Source organism: Gossypium arboreum, chromosome 12 (assembly GCF_025698485.1).
Source record: "Gossypium arboreum isolate Shixiya-1 chromosome 12, ASM2569848v2, whole genome shotgun sequence".
Taxonomy (NCBI): domain Eukaryota; kingdom Viridiplantae; phylum Streptophyta; class Magnoliopsida; order Malvales; family Malvaceae; genus Gossypium; species Gossypium arboreum.
The window spans coordinates 680,062-698,343 of record NC_069081.1 but is presented as its reverse complement, the minus strand read 5'-3'; the positions used below and the strand labels follow the sequence as shown (position 1 = coordinate 698,343).

Here is an 18,282-nt window from a genome sequence, read left to right as displayed (position 1 = left end):
GTTAATAAATTATTAGTTGATATTATTATAGATAAGTTGAGAAGAATGGCACTTTGAAAAGTCATATTCTTTATTTGCTAAAATAGAACTTGAGGCAACCAAGTTATTACTTACACGAAAAAAACTAAGAAAAAATAATATTTTTTATAATAAAAACTTAAATAATAATCTCTTAATGCAAATTGATTTGGTCAAAGTCAAAAGTTGTATACCATGCCGCCACGTCCACAGCATAGGGCTGGCAGCAGGCTTTGCTTCTTCAAGCAGCCTGCTTTGACCTTTAAGCTTTTGGCGGTGGCAAGCGCTTGCAGCTATAAATATAGCTGGATTTGTACGTTGTCTCAATACCCATTTCCCTTCATCATATTACATATACATGGCTTCCCTTCACTGTTTTCTCTTCACTTGTCTTCTATTTTTCTTTTCTTCACCATCTATAGCTCAACAGTCTTTTCGCCCCAAGGCACTGGTAATCCCCGTCGCTAAAGATGCTTCTACGCTTCAATACCTCACCACTATTAGCCAAAGGACACCATTAATGCCTATAGACCTCGTGGTTGATCTCGGTGGCCGACATATGTGGGTTGATTGCGATCGGGATTATGTTTCTTCGACATACCGTCCAGCTAGGTGTCGTTCGGCACAATGCTCATTGGCCGGAGCCGATGGCTGCGGCGATTGCTTCTCGGCACCAAGGCCAGGGTGTAACAACAACACATGTGGCGTCACACCTGATAATTCCGTCACCCACGTCGCCACTTCCGGTGAGGTTGCTCAAGATATTGTGTCTATCCAATCGACTGACGGGAAAAATCCTGGCAGAGTAGTTAGTGTACCTAGGTTCCTTTTCGCATGTGCGCCGAGTTTCTTGCTTCAAGGTCTGGCTACCGGCGTTGTGGGCATGGCTGGACTCGGTCGAACTCGAATTGCGCTTCCTTCACAATTCGCTGCAGCTTTCAGTTTCCATAGGAAATTCGCCGTTTGCCTCTCGTCTTCAACCTCGGCAAATGGCGTTATTTTCTTCGGCGATGGTCCTTACGTGTTCCTCCCTGGTGTTGATGCATCACAGTCGCTTACTTACACGCCACTCTTCATAAACCCCGTAAGCACAGCCTCCGCTTTCCCTATGGGCGAAGCCTCCGCCGAATATTTCATCGGCGTAAAGTCCATCAAGGTAAACGAAAACTCCATCTCATTGAATACATCTTTATTATCCATCAACAACGAAGGTGTTGGTGGCACAAAAATCAGCACCGTGGATCCCTACACTGTTCTCGAATCTTCAATCTTCAAAGCCGTCACCGAAGCCTTCATTAATGAAGCTACTGCCATGAACATCAGTAGAGTTGCCGGTGTGGCTCCATTTGAGGTGTGTTTCAGCTCGAGTAACATAGCAAGCACGAGATTAGGACCAGCCGTGCCATCGATAGACCTTGTGCTGCAGAACCAGAACGTGTTTTGGAGAATGTTTGGTTCGAACTCGATGGTCGAGGTTAACAGGGACGTGTTGTGTCTTGGATTTGTGAATGGTGGGTCGAACCCGACTACTTCCATTGTTATTGGAGGGCACCAATTGGAGAACACGCTGCTTCAGTTTGATTTGGCAACTTCAAGGCTGGGATTCAGCGCCACCCTATTGGGCAGGCAAACTACTTGCGCCAACTTCAACTTCACATCCAACGCTTAGATTTAACGGCGTAGCCCTCGTTCATATAAACTGGGTTTTAAGCTTCTTTCTTTTTTTCAGAATTCATTTCCATAAATCATAATTTGTGAGTAACTGGCCATGAAAGAATAATAATCTGTCTTCCGCAGTATGGTGTGTCTATATATTTGTATGGATATATATATATATGAGAGTGATTATTGTGTAAGAAATTTAGATCATAACATTCTCAAATTAATAAATAGAAACGTATTGAAAATTTTTATACGATTAATAAATCGGTAAAAGTATCGGCAGATGCATTTAAGGGTTGTATTTCCGTCCCCCTAGTGAAGAAAATGAGAAAACTAACGTGCAAATTTCCATTAAAATTTTGTGTGGAATATGCAGGAAATTATCCTTTTTATGGGTAAATAATAAAAACGGTGATCCAATTATGCCTTTTATTTTATTTTGGTCCTTTAACTATTAATTTTTTGATTTAATCACTAAACTTTTGAAATTAAATATTTTATTCTCTAAGCTGATTTGAATTTTTTATTGGTCTAGTATCAAAATTATCTCTCTAATATTTATATATTCTATCAATTTGATCTAAATATAAAAATTTAACAAATCTAGCCCTCAATATTTACAAAATTTTTCATTTTAGTTCTAATTCTAAAAAATTAATAAATTTGACCTCGATATTTAAAAATCTATCAATTTAATCCTAACTTCAAAATTTTTAAAATTTATTTTTAAAAATTATATTTAATTGATATGTTATCAATTTCGATTCAGTAAACCCTATTTTTAAAGACTTTACACGTATCAAATATAATGTCTTAGCATCATTTGACATAATAGAAGTCAATATATGTGGTTAACAATGTTTCACGTAAATCTAGAATTAAGCTGAACAGGAGTACACCATTTTTTCCACGTCTCCAATCGAAATCTTATTTAAAAGTATGTGGATATTTTTTTTTATGGATAATTATGGGTAAATTTCTTATTTAATCACCCGAGTTTACTCATGTTCTTATTTTGGCGACTTATTTAAAAATTTATTATTTTAGTCATTTCTATTAGATAAGTTGTCAATTTTAGTCACCATTCAATGCCTTTGGGTCACCAAACGAAATGCTGTTATGATTAGTATAATAACAAATTTAGCCCATAACACCTTGCACATTTTTGTCAATTTAGTCTAAATTCTAAAAATTCAAAACATTATAATTTTCAAAACTTGAAAAAAATATTATTAGTATAAAAGACAAAAAATATATTTACATGAATCTTATAATTTTAGGCCTATAAGATTGCAACACATGTTAAATTTATGTAAATATATACTTAATATATACTATTTTTATATCCTTTTGAAATTATAATTTTTTGAATTTTAAAATTTGGATTAAATTGAAAAAATTGCAAACATTGAAGGTTAAATTTCTTGAATTTTTAGAATTAAGACTAAATTGACATAATGTGTAAAGTGTTAAAACTAAATTTATTATACCAATCAAAAGATTGCCACATCAACATTCCATCAAGTGACTAAAGGCATTTAACAAATAATAATGGAGTGACTAAAATTGACAATTTATTTAACGAAAGTGACTAAAATGATAAATTTTAAAAATGAGTGATCAAAATAGAAACGTGAATAAACTCGGGTGGTACCCATAATTATTTAATAATCAGGTGATGTAAGGATGGATTGAAGTTTTACTATAAATTCTTAAATTAAATTTAAAATATTAAAAATAAATAAAAATGTAGTAAAATCTCAAGCCGCGATGTAAAAATATTGGGCCGATACATAATAAAAGTTTGGCCCAAGAGTACATCAACTATTCTTGCTACGGCGTCGCTTCATTTCAAATAAACTCTAAAAGTCAAAAGGCCTTGTAGGAGCGGACCGAGTCATAAATTCATCGCTCGGTGCACATCTGGTCTGGTAGCACTAGCAAACAGGTCCCTTACTCTCCCGCTAACTCACTGAGTTCCATAGGCTCTCGCCTTTGCTTCAACCCCTAACTCCCTTCAGCATGAAGCTAGTAAGGTAATTCTTTAATTCTCCTGATTCATTACACCATTTCTTTTTCTTGTATTTTCTTTCTTTGTTCGAAGTGATGTGGAAAATATCTTTTTTGGTATTTAATAATAATGGCGTCGGTTTGAATTAAACGATGAGCAGGTTTTTGATGAAGTTGAACAATGAAACGGTGTCGATTGAGCTCAAGAATGGAACCGTTGTTCACGGCACCATCACAGGTTCCTCTCTTTCCCTTGCCCTTTTTGGCTTTTCCCCCTTACATTAGGGTTTAGCTAAATCCTAACCCTCCCTTTTAGCGAAGTTGTAAAAGCTTAAGATTATTTGCTAAGTTTCTTGTCAATCCACTGTAGTTATTGAGAGTTTATTATTTTCTCAGTTTTTTCCCCCATTTTTTCCTAAAATGAGTAATGGCAACTGTAGTAATAACCTTTCAATCGTGTATTCCGTTGCTTCCCTTTTGGTTCAATTACTAACCTTAAAATTAGGGACAGATTTAGGTATTCATGCACGATATCACTTGTTATCACCTTTTAAGATGAACTGGTTTTGGAGACATAGTATGCTTTTTGTCTATGAAACATTTTTGAGAGGTGACTTATATTTGATAAATTATTTAGCTTTTAGATCAATTCACACGTGTGATATCTTGTTAGTAGTTGGTTCCTCATCGTATTAGATGGAACCTATTCATGCACGATATCACTTGTTATCACCTTTTAAGATGAACTGGTTTTGGAGACTTAGTATGCTTTTTGTCTATGAAACATATTTGAGAGGTGGCTTATATTTGATAAATTATTTAGCTTTTAGATCAACTCATAATATTAGATGGAACCGTCTCATTTGCAGACTTTTATTTATGTGACCAACATATTACCGTATTGGATGACTTTTTGTAACATGATTATTTTCTTTTAATTGTTATTTTCCAATATCTGGCACAAAGTTTGTGAATGAGTGATTATTTGATAATGATTAATGAGCAGAGAATATCTGCCTTTCTGCTAAATAGGATGTATTCAACTCATAATTCTTTAGATGCTTTTTATGAATGTCAACTAAGTTACCGAATAGTGGGAGTTTATTTGAAACTAGTGATTATGTTTCTAATTTGGACAGCATCTGTTTTAACCATGAGTATTAGAGTTTAAAGATGGGTAAATATACCTTAGTGATTTCCTTGTTGAACATAAACTTTTATTTGCATGCAAATTCAATGACAGTTTGAATTGGTGTGTTTGTTTTAGGTGTGGATATCAGTATGAACACTCATCTGAAAACGGTGAAACTTACATTGAAGGGGAAAAATCCAGTGAGTTTAGATCACCTTAGTGTGAGGGGCAACAATATTCGCTACTATATTCTACCTGACAGCTTAAATCTCGAGACATTGCTGGTTGAAGAGACACCTAGGGTGAAACCCAAGAAGCCAACAGCTGGTATTCTCTGGCTCCATTTTCTCCTGTTTCAGAGTGTACTACTTGTATAAGCTTTGTTTTCTTCAATCATTGTTGGTTTGGTCCTTCTAATGCTTTTTCAAATTCAGGGAAACCTTTAGGACGTGGTCGGGGTCGTGGGCGTGGAAGGGGACGCGGTCGAGGTCGTTAACTTGGCTGCCTTGCATCAAATTTTTTGTGACAATCAGATGCGTAGGCAGATTTGCTGTAGGGAGAATTTTGTGGGTGATTATACGAATATTAAAGGAACCCTATTGGCATATTACCATCATGTGTGGTTATTAGCCTGGATTTGGATAGCTTAATCATGAATCCCTAGATTACCAGCCTCAGATGATATGATCTAGTGCTAATAGGTGAGCAGGTAATCTATTTCTATTCCGGTTTGTTGCTTTTAGAACGAGAAAAGGTAAAAATAGGAAGCAACAATCTTGGATTGTCACTCATACAGACCATGCTTAGTGTTGATGTTGAACCTTTTCCTGAAGTTGATTTTTTACTAGCTACTAGGGTTATCAAATAGCCTTATGATGGATTATATGAGCACATTAGTTAAGCTTGTTTTCTTCTTCTTCTTTTTTTCTGAGTACAACCCGAAAACAAACTCCATCTTTGAGTTTCAGTCTCCAAAAGCATCGTGAATGGGTTGTTTCTGTTGTCAATGTCTAGAATTTTTCCGGTGGATCTTGGCATAGCCTCTTTGAGGAGAAAGTAAGGACGGCAAAGGCAGAGGTTGAAGGAAAGGGAGGCAGCGATTGCTTTGCTTCCCACCTTTTTTTTTTTTTTCTATGGGTTTAAGTTACAAGCAAGGAAATTTTGAAAAATACGAAGGGTGACTGTATTTGGATTTTGGGCACTTTGATGTCTAAATCAGTCAATATTCAAGGGTACGAGAAATAAATACTCAAGAAAGACTGAACAAATTAATATCAATTTGCACACCACAAACAAGGATGCTTTTATATTTAGAATCCACACTATGAATTTTTAGGATGAACACTCGGTGATTAAATCAAAAGCAAAATGATGGGTCACTTCTGAAACGACAAATGAAGATAGCATTGAGCTGAAAACCAGATGCTAATATAAAATTTAGTGAATGGTGGTCAATCAATCATACTAACAGCGTAGTACGAAGCTGGTGGGGCTGCCATCAATAACAGGACAATATTTTATGTCATGGGGTCTTACATTCCATAATTGCAAGCATATATCTTAAAATATTACAGATCTTGAAATTGCCCTACCTTCAAAATATCATGACACTATTGTGTAGGCTCGGGGGGTCACGTCCACAGCCACCATCACTATGAGGTCCAAAAATTGCCGCAAATTATAGTCACGATGCTTCTTCACCCTGGTATTAAACCTTCATGTCTAAATTAAAACATGTCTTTTTTTCCTTAAAGCTAAACTCCACACTTGGTTTCTCTCCTTTCCTTTTTATTGTTGTTGTTGGTGCTTTTTTAGAGTTGATAAGAGATGAAGAATACAACAACTAAACAAGACGTAAACACAATAAGCCGTTTAGATTATTTCAATCAATTCAACCTTGTCGAGCCCTTCCTTGCTTTTATTGGCTTCACTTTGTTTGCTTGTCTCTTCATTGCTTGCTTCTTTTCCTTAAACTACTACTACCAGGTGCTCGTCTTCCATGGTTTCACTTGGTTTGGAGCAACAAATGAAGGCCTTGGGTTATTGGACGAAGGTGGTGATCATTGTGATATTTATGATGGGAAATGGGTTTGGGACGATAACTATCCATTGTATGAGAGCCCAGATTGTCCTTTTATAGATAGTGGTTTCCGGTGTTTAGAGAATGGGAGATCTGATAGTTTCTACACTAAGTGGCGGTGGCAGCCTAGAGCTTGCAATTTACCCAGGTCTTTTCCTCTTCATTCTATTACCCTTCTTTTAGCAGTCAAAAGAGAAGAAAAATGAAAAATCCATTGTAGTTTTTTTTTTTTCAATAAATTCCATTGTAGTGGAATAGGTTTTACTTCTAGTCTTAGTCCTCCTACTACATTGAAATTTAGAATTTAATCCCTTATTTTAGTTTAACATAATTTGGTCTTTGTATCTATTTATCTATACTATAAATAAAATATATTATTGGGTTGATGTCAAAGTAGGTTACTTGTTACTTGTTACCATGAATAGTGGTATTAATTTGAACCTATTAAAAACTTGATAAAAGTAGAGCATCAAATTAAACCAGAGGGATAAATTCTCAGATCCCAATATAGTAGAAGGACTAAAACACAGGTATACCTAATTGAATATAATGTCGGTTGCCAATAATGAATTGTCATTTTTTGTGTGTGTACGTGATCGATCATGCGAAAAATTCGTGTTTGTTGCAGATTTAATGCAACGAAGATGTTGGAAAAGCTAAGGAACCGTCGCATTGCTTTTATCGGTGACTCAATAGGGAGGAACCAATGGGAGTCACTGCTGTGCATGCTTAGCTCTGCAATTCCCAATAAGGATTCAATATACGAGGTGAATGGAAACCCCATCACGAAGCACAAAGGGTTCTTGGTTTTCAGGTTTGCTCATTATAACTGCATGGTGGAGTATTACAGAGCACCGTTTCTGGTGGCTCAGGGAAGTGCTCCAAGTGGAGCTCCGAAGGGTGTTAAGATGGCTCTGAGATTGGACCGTATGGACCGGACTCAGCAGCAGTGGGTTGGTGCTGATGTGATGGTTTTCAACACTGGTCATTGGTGGAGCCATGACAAGACCACCAACCGGTAATTATCTTCTATGATCTTAGTTTATACACATATTTTATGTAGTTTAGGTTTAATTGCATTTCTAGTCCTTCTCTTTGCATATTTGTAATTTAGTGTATTCCTTTAATTGTAGGAATTTCAGTCACTTTACTCTTTTAATTTAATAACTGAACTTTAATTGATAAGAGTGTTAAAAGATACTCATGTGATCAATTTAAAGCTACATATAAGCACAAAAAAAAAAAAAAACAGTAAATACTAGCAAATATTCAACTCCATATTCAATTTTGAAAAAAATATCAACCTCGAGTTCAATAATTTTATTTGTTTATTTAGCTTTTCATGTGAGTACGTTTTTTTTTAATTTAAAAAGAAGCATATAATCCAATTTAACAAAGTCTTTTAATAGTGTTATTAATTGGACTTCAATTATTAAATAAAAAACACTAGAGCACTAAATTCTTGAGATTAAAAGGACTAAATTTTAAATGTGCAAAGAGTATAGGAACTAATAGCAAAATTAGACCTATAGTTTATTGTCTGTCGGTATAGCTGTTAATGAATGATGCCCCTCATCTTTCAATTTATATTGCAGTGGCTGCTTTTTCCAAGAGGGAACACAGGTGAACTTAAAAATGGACATTGGGACAGCATTTCGTAAATCAATTGAAACATTACTTGACTTTGTTCATAGTAAAGTAAATACTAGCAAGACCCAAGTTTATTTTCGAACCTACGCTCCTCAACATTTCAGGTTTTTTTTTTTTCAGTTATTTGTTGTCTTCCTGTCATTGATTTAGAGTTCATTTTGATAGTTTCTTTGAAGGATACACTTCACCGTTAATATATTGGTTTTGATGTAATCAGAGGTGGCACCTGGAGCAATGGTGGACATTGTCACCATATAAAGCTGCCAGATTTTGGTCCATTTCCTGATAAAACTGAAGAACACGTCGACATAGTACGAGATGTGTTATCAAAGCATCCAGGAAGGGAACAAGTGATTGAAACAATGAATGTGACTCCCATGACATATCAAAGACAAGATGGCCATACATCTTTGTATCATTTCGGACGAGGAGGAAATGAAACGGAACCTCCGGGCGAAGATTGTAGCCACTGGTGCTTGCCAGGGGTACCCGATTTGTGGAATGAGCTTCTCTATGCACTTTTTCTCAAGTGGGAATCTGATCACTCCTCCACTCCAACTTGATTTTCTTCTCATTCTTGTACATAGAAATTCATATGAAGTATTGAGTGTGTTGCATGCAGTTTGAATCAAGAGACTACGGTGGCTAGTTAATTCATTCATTTATTATGGCCAGAATTTACTTTCAGCAAGGATGAAATGGCACCAAAAAAATAGTAATATAGAAAAACTATTGGAGACTTAAAAATGCATAGGTCAGGCCATATGAATGCAGGATTGAGAGACCAAATAGACAGACAATATTACAGTTCATACACTTCCAAGACAAGCTGCAATAACTAGTCGTGTGCGTTTCAGACATTAGACGGATAAATTAAATAAAAAATTGCAGCCATTGTGTTTGTCTGTCGATCAAATTTTACATCAAATTGCCTTTACCTTACAACTTGCCCTAATCTACGGAAAACGGGTCCCTCTGTATCTTCCTGCGGAAAGACGGGTCATGGGTCACCTGATGTTCTAAATCCAGACTCTCAGACTAGAGAAGTAAAAGCCATATCCTCACATAATACACTATACTAGAGAAGCCATGTTCAAATCCAGAAAAGGAGGAATTAGAAGAATCGGAACCTGCTTCATGAGTTGAACAACTAAATAATCGAGTTCAGCCTTTTTATCTTTTACTTGGCTCAACTAAACTGTATGAACAAAATTGTTATCACGTGTGAATGATATCTGCACCATAGGAATTATATTTCCTAATCATTTGCCAGTATGAAGCATGAAGTACAATTTAAGGCTATATAAAATGTAAGGCTGTGAAGTACCTCTTGAAATGTTACACCCCATATCGCCTCAATGCTTTGCTTAAACTTGGCATGACATTATATGCTTGGTACGATCTTCTTAGCTCAATTATGGAACCCACCTAATCAAAATGGAAGGATGCATTAGACAAAATGTAGAACAGAATGCTAACTGTAATGATTTGGTCTCCTATCAAGTGCTCTAAGCATTTTTTATAAAACTGAGCATCAGCACAAACAAGAATCTAGAATTGTACTTACAATTATTAAAATTGATGTAAAACCAATTGCAAATCCTTCATTGATATGTCGCAAGTAATGATCAAGTATGGTTGATGTAGTTGCCAAAATACTTAACAGTAGCCCTCCTGCAGATGTGATGACAAGAAACAGCCAAAATCCCACAAGAAATGAGAAGCAGGTTCAACATATTGCCCAGACAAAGGCATAAGCTTCCAACTACGTTCTGTAATTATTTTACAGAAAGAAACATACCCCAGAAACGTGTTGATGCCTGAATCTTTGTGAGATATTCAATAGTAGCCTTCCCAGGCTTTATATTTGGTATCCTGGCACCCATCTTATTCAGGTAATCTGCTATTTCCTTCGGTAAGTTGGCCTGCATGGGAGTTTCCACATAAATAACAGAAAGAAGCAACGAGTACTAGAATAAACTAATAGGAGCCAAGATTGCACGATAACAAGCATATCATACTAACAAATTCAACAATTGATTATTAGATTAGAATGTTTAGCCCAACGTATACAAATAAAAAAATATATAAGACAGTGGATCAAAGCATAGAGTTCAATCCCTGCTCCAAGTACCCAATGTCTCTCATTGAAAGCACAGCAGTCCATCTTTATGATTTAAAAAAATAATAAAAGCAACATTAAGGATAACAGTAAAAAAAGAATCATACACTACTTTCTATTGGCACAGATACCCCAGAAAGTAATAGCCAGAAGAAATAAATCATGGCAACAGAAGCAATTTAGACTGCAATAGCAGGCAATAAGCAGGTTATCATCAGAAACTTAGAACCACCAAGGTTCAAAAGTACTTACAATATCAAATATATTGAACAGAAAAACAAAAAACGCATATATTGAATAGTACACCCATGGCTCTGCACCGACAGATGTTGCAGGGTTCAATATCTCCTTAACATGCTCCCAAAAAGGTGAACCAAGGATACTGCAAAGAATGCAGTGTGTTAGATAATTGCTGAAATTTTGACACAAGGTAGCCTTAAGGTAAGTGCATAGGATAAGACAAACAACAAAGCCAGGCTATGTAATGCATCAAAAGAATATTACCCCAAAATGCAAATAGAACAGAAGATTCAAAATAAGTATTTAAATCACTTCAGGTCACAATTACCTTGCAACAATACTTGGAAACCCCAATAGATAAGTGGTGGTGAGAACAGGCTGCATTCCTGACGGATTAATATTAAAAGGAATATAGGGTTCTACTTCAGTAATTGGGGAATCTTCCCTGTCCAAGCCACAAAATTAAGAAAAAGTGACATTGAGAAAGATCCTATGACCAATTATCATAAGTTAATATACAAACAGAGAAAGTTACAATATCCTTAAATGAGTTCAACTACAGTCCTAGTTCTCATAAAATTAGTTATTGCCCGCTGCTCAGAATAGCCAGAAAATATAATATCAATGCTGAACTGAGAACGATTGAAACCAAAGCCTATTCCCTCCACAGAATGCATCTAATATCTAGGCAAGTAGCATTGACTTTACCTTGCGGCAGATGCCAGTTTAAATCCATAGTACTGCAGCTTTATTTTCCTGCAACCCTCAGTAATAACAACAGCCCACATTGTGACTACAGTGAAAACACCCAGTACAGCAAGCATGTATGGCCACCAACCCACAGCACTTCCTGGGGAAGTAAGTAACCAATAGTGATGCAGCTTAAAAAAATACAGAAAACACAGAATAGTTTCAAGATATTCTGAATGTACATGCTCTGTTGATATCCACATCTACGGAAAAGCAAATATCGTTGCAGTTCCTACATTGGACTAGAGCAATAATCACTAAAAGATTGATGTAGAGGTACTATTTTTGCAACACTTTCCTTACCTGAAAATAGCTACAGAATGTACGAGCAATAACCACATATATGATTGCTTTCATGAAAATAGCTACAGAATGTACTCTTTACACTGAAATCAAATTTTGGTACGGGCTCAATTTTGTTAATAAATAATCGCTTGGTGTTTTAAGTTAATACTACTAAGAATTTTGCATGGAAAAGAGAAATCCTGTAATCATTTCTTAGTTTTAAAACTTGACAGATTTTGGTACTGAATAATTATAATTCTGACAAAATCTCCACCCAACCTAAACAGCACTAAGACCTCAGTCAGCGCATAAGACATACCTGAGAGCTGAGTCAACATCTTGTACAGTGTATCAGTGTATCCGGTTAATATTCCAACACATATAATTAGAGACGAACCTTGACCTGAAACACACGACAATGGATTAAGAAGGCTACCAACACTCGCACATCAAAGAAATTATGCAATTTCATCACTTTCAAAATGTAAGAAAACAGAGTGTATATATAGGCACGCCAATTTTCTATAATTTTCCTCAACTTTGGACAAGCCAAAAGGCTGACTTCAAGACCATAAGAAGCTAAAACTTTTAATGAATTTCTTGTATTCTACAATTCTTGTATTCTACAACTCCTAAAACTCATTTTTCTAAAAACGTCTATAATCTTGGACAGCAGCATATTTCCCTATCTCAAGGTGAATACATGAGAAGATTATCATTATTTCCCATCAATTCGTCCAATCCCAGGTAAGGTCTCCTACATCGATTAAAAGTTTTTGCTTCAAGCTCTATTTCCAGAGTTACTATAAATTCTAGAGAAAAAACTACTAGCAGTATATTTATTTGGTCAGTTGTTCTTATTATCATAAAATTAAAAAACTTGTCTGTAACAATTGGAATGAATAACAAATAAGGAGTAAATGTGATAAGAAAGATACCAAATCCAGATTCTGATATTGTATCACAGATCCATGTCATAGTCATTGCACCACAAACCAAAAGAAAAGCAGTCACCATCACATGCTTGACCCTACAAAAACCATAGACTTTAGTTTACAGATAAAAGCTCAAATATAGCATATAGAAGGAGGAAATGGATGGACACTGGAGAAAAATTATTTGTAATTTCATTCCAGGAAAAGGCTGAATATGTTTCATATCATACCAATTTCTTAGCATCAGAAATTGTTGCTTTCATGTTTACATTACTAAAGTACCTGTAACTGGCTGCATAAATTGAATATTGAAGAGAATAACAAGCAACTATAACAGCTTCTACTATTGCAAAGCCAAGTGAAATCCACCATCTGCAATAGAAAGAAAAAATAACATGCTTTGTAAACGTCCAATTAATATTATCAAGAACTATACATATAGCAAGGGCTCTTCTCACTGCTTGAGATGAAAAACTAGACACACATATAACTCTTAATCTTCTCGTGACCATCCAGCCCCTCCTTCCTCAACTTCACTAAGGATGGAACAACATGACAGAGTACCTGTTTTCAACCGGTGCAAGAGAACGCACATGAGAATGCACCAAACAAAAGAACCCATAAAAATAAAAGAAACTTAGGCCAAAAGCAGGATTCTATGGGGTATCTTTCTCTTGGCAAGGAAAAGCATGCCCTTTTTTTTCCCCTTTTTGATGATAAGTTAACAAATATGTCTATTGAGATCATAGAAGATGGTTACCAGGACTAACAAACAAGAAATTTACAACCATTCCTAAATAGATCATAGAGCAACACTGCATAATTTGAAGGAATTCCTAGTCCCATCATTTATCTGATCACAAATTAGTAATTTTCCAACTAAAAAAAAAAAGCGACTCCAGAATCCTAATGTACCATTAACTCTAGAACACGGGCCAAAGAAAACTAGGCTTGTCATAAGAGCTTCATACTAAAGGAAATAGCTTTTGGTCATTTGTATAATAATTCCGTCTTGCAAGAACATAGCAAGCATCCTCAACATCTATCCATCTCCACTTTGACATATAAAAATGAGGATGGCAAATAGATGTCATAGCATGAAATTAAAAGAAAAAAGAAAGAAATTTAAGTATACACAATCATGCAAGAAAAGAAATCATATATGGCCAAAGAAAAGTTACAAACCTGCATAATTATAGATGCAATTATCTGAGGGCTGATACCAAGCTGAAAAAAGGACAGTTTAAGCTCCGCAGAAAAATCACCCAGGTCATCTACCAAAAGAAAAATAAAAGGCCAGGCATTTGTTATAGACAAATTAATTAACAAAACCAAAAAAGCAGATAAAACTCCATATAGCTTAAAAGGAAAGGAAAAGGGTGCAAGTTTTTCTTCTAGATTACAGAACTTACCAACAGACCCAGAGGCAAAGCTAAGATAGTCCTGCGGTATCAACCTTCTATCAAAGCCAGGTAGAGGGATGAAATATCCAATACGACTAATTACAAGAAGTACAGCTGTCACAAACAGCCTCCTCCGAATCTCACTCTTAAAGAATGATTCCGCAGCATTATTCAGGACAGAACTCAACCGTACAAAATTTAGAAACCTATTTCTAAAATATTTTGGTCTAATATGTGAAGTCTCAATGTTATTAACAACATTGTAATCGGAAATATCAGCCCCATCATCCGAACTTGAAGGAACAGCTTCCAGGTTTAGAGACTCTGAAGATGATGGTTTGACATTTATATAGTCACTTCGAAGCTGATCAGACGAATTGCTAGACCATTCGCGTCTTGCTCTTGACTGGAACCATCGATTTGGCAGCACGAAATGACTTCTACTTGAGTTCACCAATTTCATCTTGAGAGTCCGGTGGGCTTTGGCACAAAGTGGATGATAAAACCGTAGGTCACGAGCCACATGTCCATCTGCATACCAAGTCACAGTAAAATATTCAGTACGCATCATTATTCCATCATAGAAGTCAACATTGTATCTTTCCCAATAGCTCATTTCAGCTAGAGAGAAGTATAACCAATTTAAAGGTAGAAAATTTTAAGTAAAATGTCCGAGTATGCCTGACAAGTTTCTATCCTTTCCACCAAAATTGTATTATAGCTTTTATTCATTCAGCTTCTAACATCACCTATTTCTCCCCATGTTTGAAATATTCCAAGCTAAATTAAGTTCCGAAAGTGAAACATGGTTAAATTACGAATTCAAAGCATTTCCAACCAAAACCGCAATTACGAATTAAATTCATAGCCACGAATAACTAGCTCCAATTAACCAAAACCGCATGTTTAACTAAGTCTTTTCGAAGTAAAGCCCAATTTTCAATAACCTGTAAATAAAATCACTTCAAAAATCATACGCATATGCTGAAAACTGATGTAAACTCTCAAAAAATCGAACCGGTGCTCAACGCTTCTTTATTAAACATACACTCCTTTTACTTCTAGATTTTCTAAGGAACCAAACAGGGGGAAGAATAACCTGGAATTTTAAGCGGTTTCGTTGATAAGAGGCTAGGGTTTGACCGATGAGAGCCAAGAAGAGTTGCTTCCATTGTCCACTGAAAGAGGGAGGCAAAAAAAAAATATGACCGTATTTTCCAGTATCGAGAAAATATTCAATACTACAAATCATTAATCCTTAAGGGAGGAAATCTCCTGCTTTGTTGCTTATTTTATAACCTAAAAATATCTCTTTTGACTTTCTTTGACTTTTTATTGGGTTAATTTCATTAGACTTCCTCAAACTGTAGCTTTAATTTTAAAACCAGTCCTTAACTTCAAAACATTTAATTGAATCCCCATAGTATTGTATCAATAAGTTTTTTCCACCAGTTTATATTTGGATTTAACCCTAAATAGATTTAAGCACATGGATAAAAATCTTATTTTTATTTATTGTATGAGTATGACTAACATATTAACAAAAAAATCACATAAAATTTAATAAATATGTTTTTTAACACATCAAATCTAAACTGATCAAAATAAAATTCAATCAAAAAATATCAAATTACTCAATTTTTAGCTACCAATTTTTCGATAAAATTATCGTAGTAAACTATAATTACAAAAACCAATTTCGTGGATTCAAATCACAAGGCAACCCTATTTATGGTAGGAGTGAAAGTAGGCAATTAAGTGTTAATTGTAACGATAAGGCGCATTCCACTCCTAAATGTTGAATGCAAATTTAATCTTTAGAGACGATATCGTTGAAGGGGTAACTCAGAACATTAACGGTAAAACGGAGATAAAAATTGAAAATAAATCGCAAAATAAATTATCTTAATCTGCCCGAGAACACTCGTGAAAAATTGCTTGAAACTTCACAAGCGCATTTTGCTTGTTAATCTTAATAGTTCATGCGTTTCCTCATCCATTGGCACACTATCTTTCTCCATTCGTTCAGCAACTACAAGCGGCATTTTACCAGCATTTGCATATCCTCGAAGAAGCGAATTATATACCATAGTACTCAGACGCCCAGCATTTCGAAGAATCACCAACAATTTCTCCAACCCTTCAGTATCACCGAGCTCTTCAAGCTGCTTCAACACTTCGCCGACCAATTTGTCATTCGGATTCCATTTTTTCACATTGCTAACACCTTGCTTAAAACAATCCAATACCTTCTCCATTTCTTGTTTCTTTAAATAGCCCCGAGTAAGAAGTTCCCAAGCGGTATAACACAGGGAACTACCCTTCTGTGCAATCTGCCGATAAAAGTTTTCAGCCATTTCGATTCGGTCTCCGTTTATGTAAGCTGCAAGGATTATGTTTGGAACTCTAGCATCGCCGCTTCCGGAAACAGACTCCCATTCATTATACAGTTTCTCAGCTTCTCCAAATTCCCCGAGTTTCGCAAGTGACGATATCGCACACGTGTATTCCGCATTGCTCATTTTACGGAAACACGATTTCATCTTCTTCCAGATTCGATGAACCCCATCTTTATCCCCCATGTTTGTGTACAAACTGATAAGGGAGGGATAAACAACTCGATTTTCCCGAGTTGCCATCTTCTCCATTTCCTTCAAAGTACACATTGCCTTGTCAAATTGCTTTCCTCTGATATAAAGATTGGTCAACGCACTAAATGTTACCCAGTCAGGCTCGATTTTCGCCTCCTTTAGCTCGACAAAGATTTTCCCGGCAGCTTCGATGTCATTTTGGGAAGCACAAACGGATAACAATAAATTATAAGTAAAGATATCTGGTGAAGCATTTTTCTTTAGTTCCTTCACTATTTCAGGGACCTTTTCTAGTTTTCCTTCTGAGATGTATAAAGAGAGCATGTGGTTGTACGGAAGCGGATACTTTGCGAAACCACAATCAGACATTTTCTTCATTAAAGCTTCGGCTTTACCCGATAACTTATTCTGGACATACGTGTGGAGCAGAGCTGTATATGTGGCTTGGTCTCTCATCTTGTCTGGAAGATCTTCGAAGAATTTCTCCGCGCTATCTAAACCACGATTTTTCGCAATTAAGTCCAAGTGAATGGCGTAGTCACCTGGTAAGAGCTTGATATCTTTCTGCAATCTCATCCATTCACATATCTACAAGAAAATAAACTATGGTGATATAAGGCCAAGCAATTTGAAAACCCAGCTATAACATGCAGTAATAGTTGTATAAATGGTTTCTCATCTCAAACCGGAGTTTAATTATGAATTTTCCCTCTATGAAAACTGAAAACTTAGTCCTTCTTAGTTGCTATGAAATTCAGATTTATATGCAAAGAATTAGTAAAAATCATTAGTTCAAGGAGATCGTGCGTTTATGGATAGCTAAACTAATTCTACAGTTTTGGGGATCAAATTCTGAAAAATTAAAATAGATGGATTAAATTCAGGAATTCATAATTAGAACGAAACATTTACTTCAGATTACTCAAAAAAAGAGCAACATAGGACATTTTGGAAATAGGGATAGTTCTCAACTGAAAATGAAAATTAAGTTCAAAGTTAAAGTAAGCATATACCTCGAGGGCGTGCTTATAGCGCTTGAGCTTACGAAGCTCTCGAACGACTCTATTGAGCTCATACTTTCTGACCGTACGACCTTCCTCTTTCCATTTCTGTATTGTAGCTACAGCGCTGTGTTTCGGATACACAAGGCCTATAAGCCTCCGTCCCAACGTGTTTCGTCGACCTCCACCGCCGCTTTTCGGAGCGACTTCATTATTTGGTACTGCTTTCTCTACCGACGCTGCCGTCGAGAAAAAACGCGACGCGATGAGGGACGAACGAACGTAGCGCATCAACATTGTGTTTTTGTTGAATCCGTAAGGCATTTGATCAGGGTTTTAGCATTAGGGGAGAAGAAATAGGGAAGGCAGAACAAACGGCACCGTTTATTTCGCACTATCCTGC

General features: G+C 35.9%; 5 protein-coding genes across 8 annotated transcripts; 3 read left to right on the top strand and 2 right to left on the bottom strand.

The window, feature by feature from the left end:
* Nucleotides 1-344: 344 nt before the first annotated feature.
* Nucleotides 345-1,944, top strand: LOC108460283 (probable aspartic proteinase GIP2). Its single transcript, XM_017759723.2, has one exon. The coding sequence runs from the start codon at nt 377-379 to the stop codon at nt 1,685-1,687; it is 1,311 nt and encodes a 436-aa protein (XP_017615212.1). The 5' UTR covers nt 345-376; the 3' UTR covers nt 1,688-1,944.
* A 1,597-nt stretch (nt 1,945-3,541) lies between these two features.
* LOC108460286 (small nuclear ribonucleoprotein SmD1a-like) lies at nt 3,542-5,687 on the top strand. The gene is made up of 4 exons (XM_017759725.2): nt 3,542-3,716; nt 3,852-3,928; nt 4,958-5,149; nt 5,257-5,687. Exons 1-4 carry the CDS (start codon nt 3,703-3,705, stop codon nt 5,316-5,318), a joined length of 345 nt encoding a protein of 114 aa, XP_017615214.1. The 5' UTR covers nt 3,542-3,702; the 3' UTR covers nt 5,319-5,687.
* A 689-nt stretch (nt 5,688-6,376) lies between these two features.
* Nucleotides 6,377-9,229, top strand: LOC108460284 (protein trichome birefringence-like 10). Its single transcript, XM_017759724.2, has 4 exons — nt 6,377-7,050; nt 7,531-7,920; nt 8,498-8,656; nt 8,770-9,229. The coding sequence occupies exons 1-4, from the start codon at nt 6,650-6,652 to the stop codon at nt 9,113-9,115; spliced, it is 1,296 nt and encodes a 431-aa protein (XP_017615213.1). The 5' UTR covers nt 6,377-6,649; the 3' UTR covers nt 9,116-9,229.
* A 174-nt stretch (nt 9,230-9,403) lies between these two features.
* Nucleotides 9,404-15,550, bottom strand: LOC108460282 (preprotein translocase subunit SCY2, chloroplastic). 4 transcript variants are annotated; one of them, XR_001867504.2, is made up of 15 exons: nt 15,387-15,550; nt 14,297-14,818; nt 14,070-14,158; nt 13,369-13,448; nt 13,167-13,256; nt 12,888-12,979; nt 12,269-12,352; nt 11,623-11,764; nt 11,243-11,359; nt 10,927-11,056; nt 10,354-10,477; nt 10,120-10,226; nt 9,880-9,980; nt 9,683-9,787; nt 9,404-9,537 (listed from the first exon to the last, which is right to left on the bottom strand). XR_001867504.2 is itself a non-coding variant. In XM_017759720.2 (14 exons), exons 1-13 carry the CDS (start codon nt 15,457-15,459, stop codon nt 9,891-9,893), a joined length of 1,740 nt encoding a protein of 579 aa, XP_017615209.1. In that variant the 5' UTR covers nt 15,460-15,550; the 3' UTR covers nt 9,404-9,787; nt 9,880-9,890. The 4 variants fall into 4 exon arrangements, 2 of the variants coding, with proteins under 2 accessions (XP_017615209.1, XP_017615210.1); XR_001867505.2 differs by having other exon boundaries at nt 9,683-9,750; XM_017759720.2 differs by having other exon boundaries at nt 9,404-9,787.
* Nucleotides 15,551-15,925: 375 nt separating this feature from the next.
* LOC108458400 (pentatricopeptide repeat-containing protein At4g02820, mitochondrial-like) lies at nt 15,926-18,282 on the bottom strand. The gene is made up of 2 exons (XM_017757780.2): nt 17,892-18,282; nt 15,926-17,466 (listed from the first exon to the last, which is right to left on the bottom strand). The coding sequence occupies exons 1-2, from the start codon at nt 18,201-18,203 to the stop codon at nt 16,234-16,236; spliced, it is 1,545 nt and encodes a 514-aa protein (XP_017613269.1). The 5' UTR covers nt 18,204-18,282; the 3' UTR covers nt 15,926-16,233.

Excerpts from the sequence above, each read along its gene's own strand:
- LOC108460283 (XM_017759723.2), top strand. The coding sequence starts at position 377 with ATGGCTTCCCTTCACTGTTTTCTCTTCACTTGTCTTCTATTTTTCTTT.
- LOC108460286 (XM_017759725.2), top strand. Across the intron at positions 3,929-4,957 it reads TGTTCACGGCACCATCACAG|GTGTGGATATCAGTATGAAC; the intron begins GTTCCTCTCTTT and ends TGTTTGTTTTAG. Across the intron at positions 5,150-5,256 it reads ACCCAAGAAGCCAACAGCTG|GGAAACCTTTAGGACGTGGT; the intron begins GTATTCTCTGGC and ends TTTCAAATTCAG.
- LOC108460284 (XM_017759724.2), top strand. The coding sequence starts at position 6,650 with ATGAAGAATACAACAACTAAACAAGACGTAAACACAATAAGCCGTTTA. Across the intron at positions 7,921-8,497 it reads CATGACAAGACCACCAACCG|TGGCTGCTTTTTCCAAGAGG; the intron begins GTAATTATCTTC and ends TTTATATTGCAG. Across the intron at positions 8,657-8,769 it reads TACGCTCCTCAACATTTCAG|AGGTGGCACCTGGAGCAATG; the intron begins GTTTTTTTTTTT and ends TGATGTAATCAG.
- LOC108460282 (XM_017759720.2), bottom strand. The coding sequence starts at position 15,459 with ATGGAAGCAACTCTTCTTGGCTCTCATCGGTCAAACCCTAGCCTCTTA. Across the intron at positions 14,159-14,296 it reads CTTTGCCTCTGGGTCTGTTG|ATGACCTGGGTGATTTTTCT; the intron begins GTAAGTTCTGTA and ends TTCTTTTGGTAG. Across the intron at positions 13,449-14,069 it reads TTGCATCTATAATTATGCAG|GTACTCTGTCATGTTGTTCC; the intron begins GTTTGTAACTTT and ends GGTTGAAAACAG.
- LOC108458400 (XM_017757780.2), bottom strand. The coding sequence starts at position 18,203 with ATGCCTTACGGATTCAACAAAAACACAATGTTGATGCGCTACGTTCGT. Across the intron at positions 17,467-17,891 it reads GCTATAAGCACGCCCTCGAG|ATATGTGAATGGATGAGATT; the intron begins GTATATGCTTAC and ends ATTTTCTTGTAG.